Genomic DNA, 2,015 nt, shown 5'->3' with positions numbered 1-2,015 from the left:
AATGCCTTGCTGCTGAAATGTGCTATACAAATAAAATTTGATTTGATTTTGATTTTTGACCACCAGGTGGTATTCATGTTCTTTGTTTAGATTAGCGTTTCTCAATGGGGCGGTACCGCCCCCCGGGGGGCGTTCAGAGAAAGGCAGGGAGCGCTGGCGGAAATTTTTACAAAAGGGGGGTGCTGTGATTCCTTTGGGGGCCGTTTGCTTGAAGGTAAAATTTACACCATATATGCACAACAAACAGTACAAGTTTAGACTTTGAGCAACTGTTGTTGTGTAACAATAAAACATGCTTGGGTACGACGGTATCAATGGCAGCTCTTTTTCTCTTCAGTGTTTCTGTTAGCTTCTTGGCGCAGCTCCGCTCCTGCTACTAGTAGCTTNTTTTATGTTTTATTTAGGATTATATATTTTGGCAGTTCTGTGATCATGTCAAAAAAGCAACTTATATTAAAAAGTGTTATTTCCGTCTGGATGCCGCCCGCTTCCATGGAAAGACAACGGCATATCGCTCTTATAAACATGTGATTACTAAAATCATGATACCCTCACTTTGTATCCCTCAGAAAAATGAACCCATTTAAATAACAAAAAATCCCTCCATGGGTGATACCACCATATACAGCGTTCATTTTATAGAGTTATTGCTGCTGTAATCCGGTATGAGACGGCAGCACCACAACACTTTTGAATTTCAATCATCAGAATACCGGGATTTTTTCCGTTGTTTTAAAAAGCTTACGTCAGTCTGCTTTTCTCCATCGATACGCTTCCCGAGCGCTACGCACCGTGAGGGAAAAAAAAACAAAAAAAACAAAAACAAAAACGAGCGTACGTTGCAAAACTCAGAAACCAGAGAACCGGGACGTAAAACGGAGCGACAGATTAGATCAATGAGTGGCGAATGATGTGAAACACGTGATGAATAGCATGATGAGTGAAGATTACTGGTGGTGAGCGTAAATAAATCATGAAAGAAACTAAAGAGGACATAACAAACCAAGAAAGGATAATACTGATCAAAGAAAACTAAATGGAAATGAATGAAGAACAAAATGCACTTTGCCTACAATTTCTTTGGTGGGGGGCGGTAAGGCTGATGATGTTGCTGCAACTTTAGTATAAGTTGCAGCAACGTCATCAGCCGGTGTAACGCTGAACTGATGCGGTGAAGCTATTAGTAGCAGGAGCGGAGCGGAGCCAAGAAGCTAACAGAAACACTGAAGAGAAGAAGAGCTGCCATCGATACCGTCGTAGCCAAGTATGTTGTAATGTTACACAATACAGTTTTAGCAAGTAGCTAAAAGTCTAAACTGGTACTGTTGTGCATATAAGGTGTAAATTTTACCTTTGACCAAACGCCCCCCAAAGGAATCCCAGCGCCCCGCTTTTGTAAAAATTTCCCCCAGCGCCCCCTGCAGTCCTCTGAATGCCCCCGTTAACATTGAACTTTTGATCTTGAATATGTTTTTGTCTCTGTCTTCCAGATGAAGGGATGTTTAAGGAGGTGGTAGTGGAGATAGAGCGTTCCCACCAGAAGAAGCCCTTTCTTGGGGGCTACAGACACCGGCTGACGGGGGCGGAGTACCACAACGCCGCTGTCCAGACCCTTCCTAAAAAGAGGCCCGACAGAGGTGTGCTGGTCCACAGTCTGGGCACACAGGTAACATCCAGCTCTCCAAAATTGTTAAAAATGTCACACATTAGAAAATATTTTAATTAGCTTCTAGTCAATATGATGATAAAAATGTGGAACCACAAAAAGACCAGTAGGAGGTTAGCTCCAGAGGTGTGTTCAACTGCAACTCCAGACTGTTTCTTTTTCAAAATGATACACTCTCTATCAAGCTTTATTTCAGCTTCATTAGTAGAACTACACTGTCAGATGGTCTAACATTTCAAACTTACTGTCAAAAGTTAGAAATTCTCTTTTTTTATCAGATAATTTATTAGAGAATTATATATATAACTACATAGAATTATATATGTATAACTATATAGAATTATATATG

At 40.9% G+C, this 2,015-nt stretch overlaps 1 protein-coding gene across 2 annotated transcripts in view; it reads left to right on the top strand.

Annotated features, from left to right (window-relative positions):
- Window positions 1–2,015, top strand: part of iqub (IQ motif and ubiquitin domain containing) — a 41,162-nt gene that overhangs the window by 13,553 nt on the left and 25,594 nt on the right. For both annotated transcript variants that reach the window (XM_015021099.1, XM_015021100.1), the window contains exon 5: window positions 1,491–1,666. In XM_015021099.1, coding sequence (XP_014876585.1) covers window positions 1,491–1,666 — 176 coding nt within the window. The remainder of the gene's footprint in view (window positions 1–1,490; window positions 1,667–2,015) is intronic.

This window comes from Poecilia latipinna, unplaced genomic scaffold (assembly GCF_001443285.1).
Source record: "Poecilia latipinna isolate Pla-1442-1.1 unplaced genomic scaffold, P_latipinna-1.0 Scaffold2722, whole genome shotgun sequence".
NCBI classification, from domain to species: domain Eukaryota; kingdom Metazoa; phylum Chordata; class Actinopteri; order Cyprinodontiformes; family Poeciliidae; genus Poecilia; species Poecilia latipinna.
Note: the sequence above shows the minus strand (reverse complement) of the source record. Positions and strands in the feature narration are given on the sequence as shown.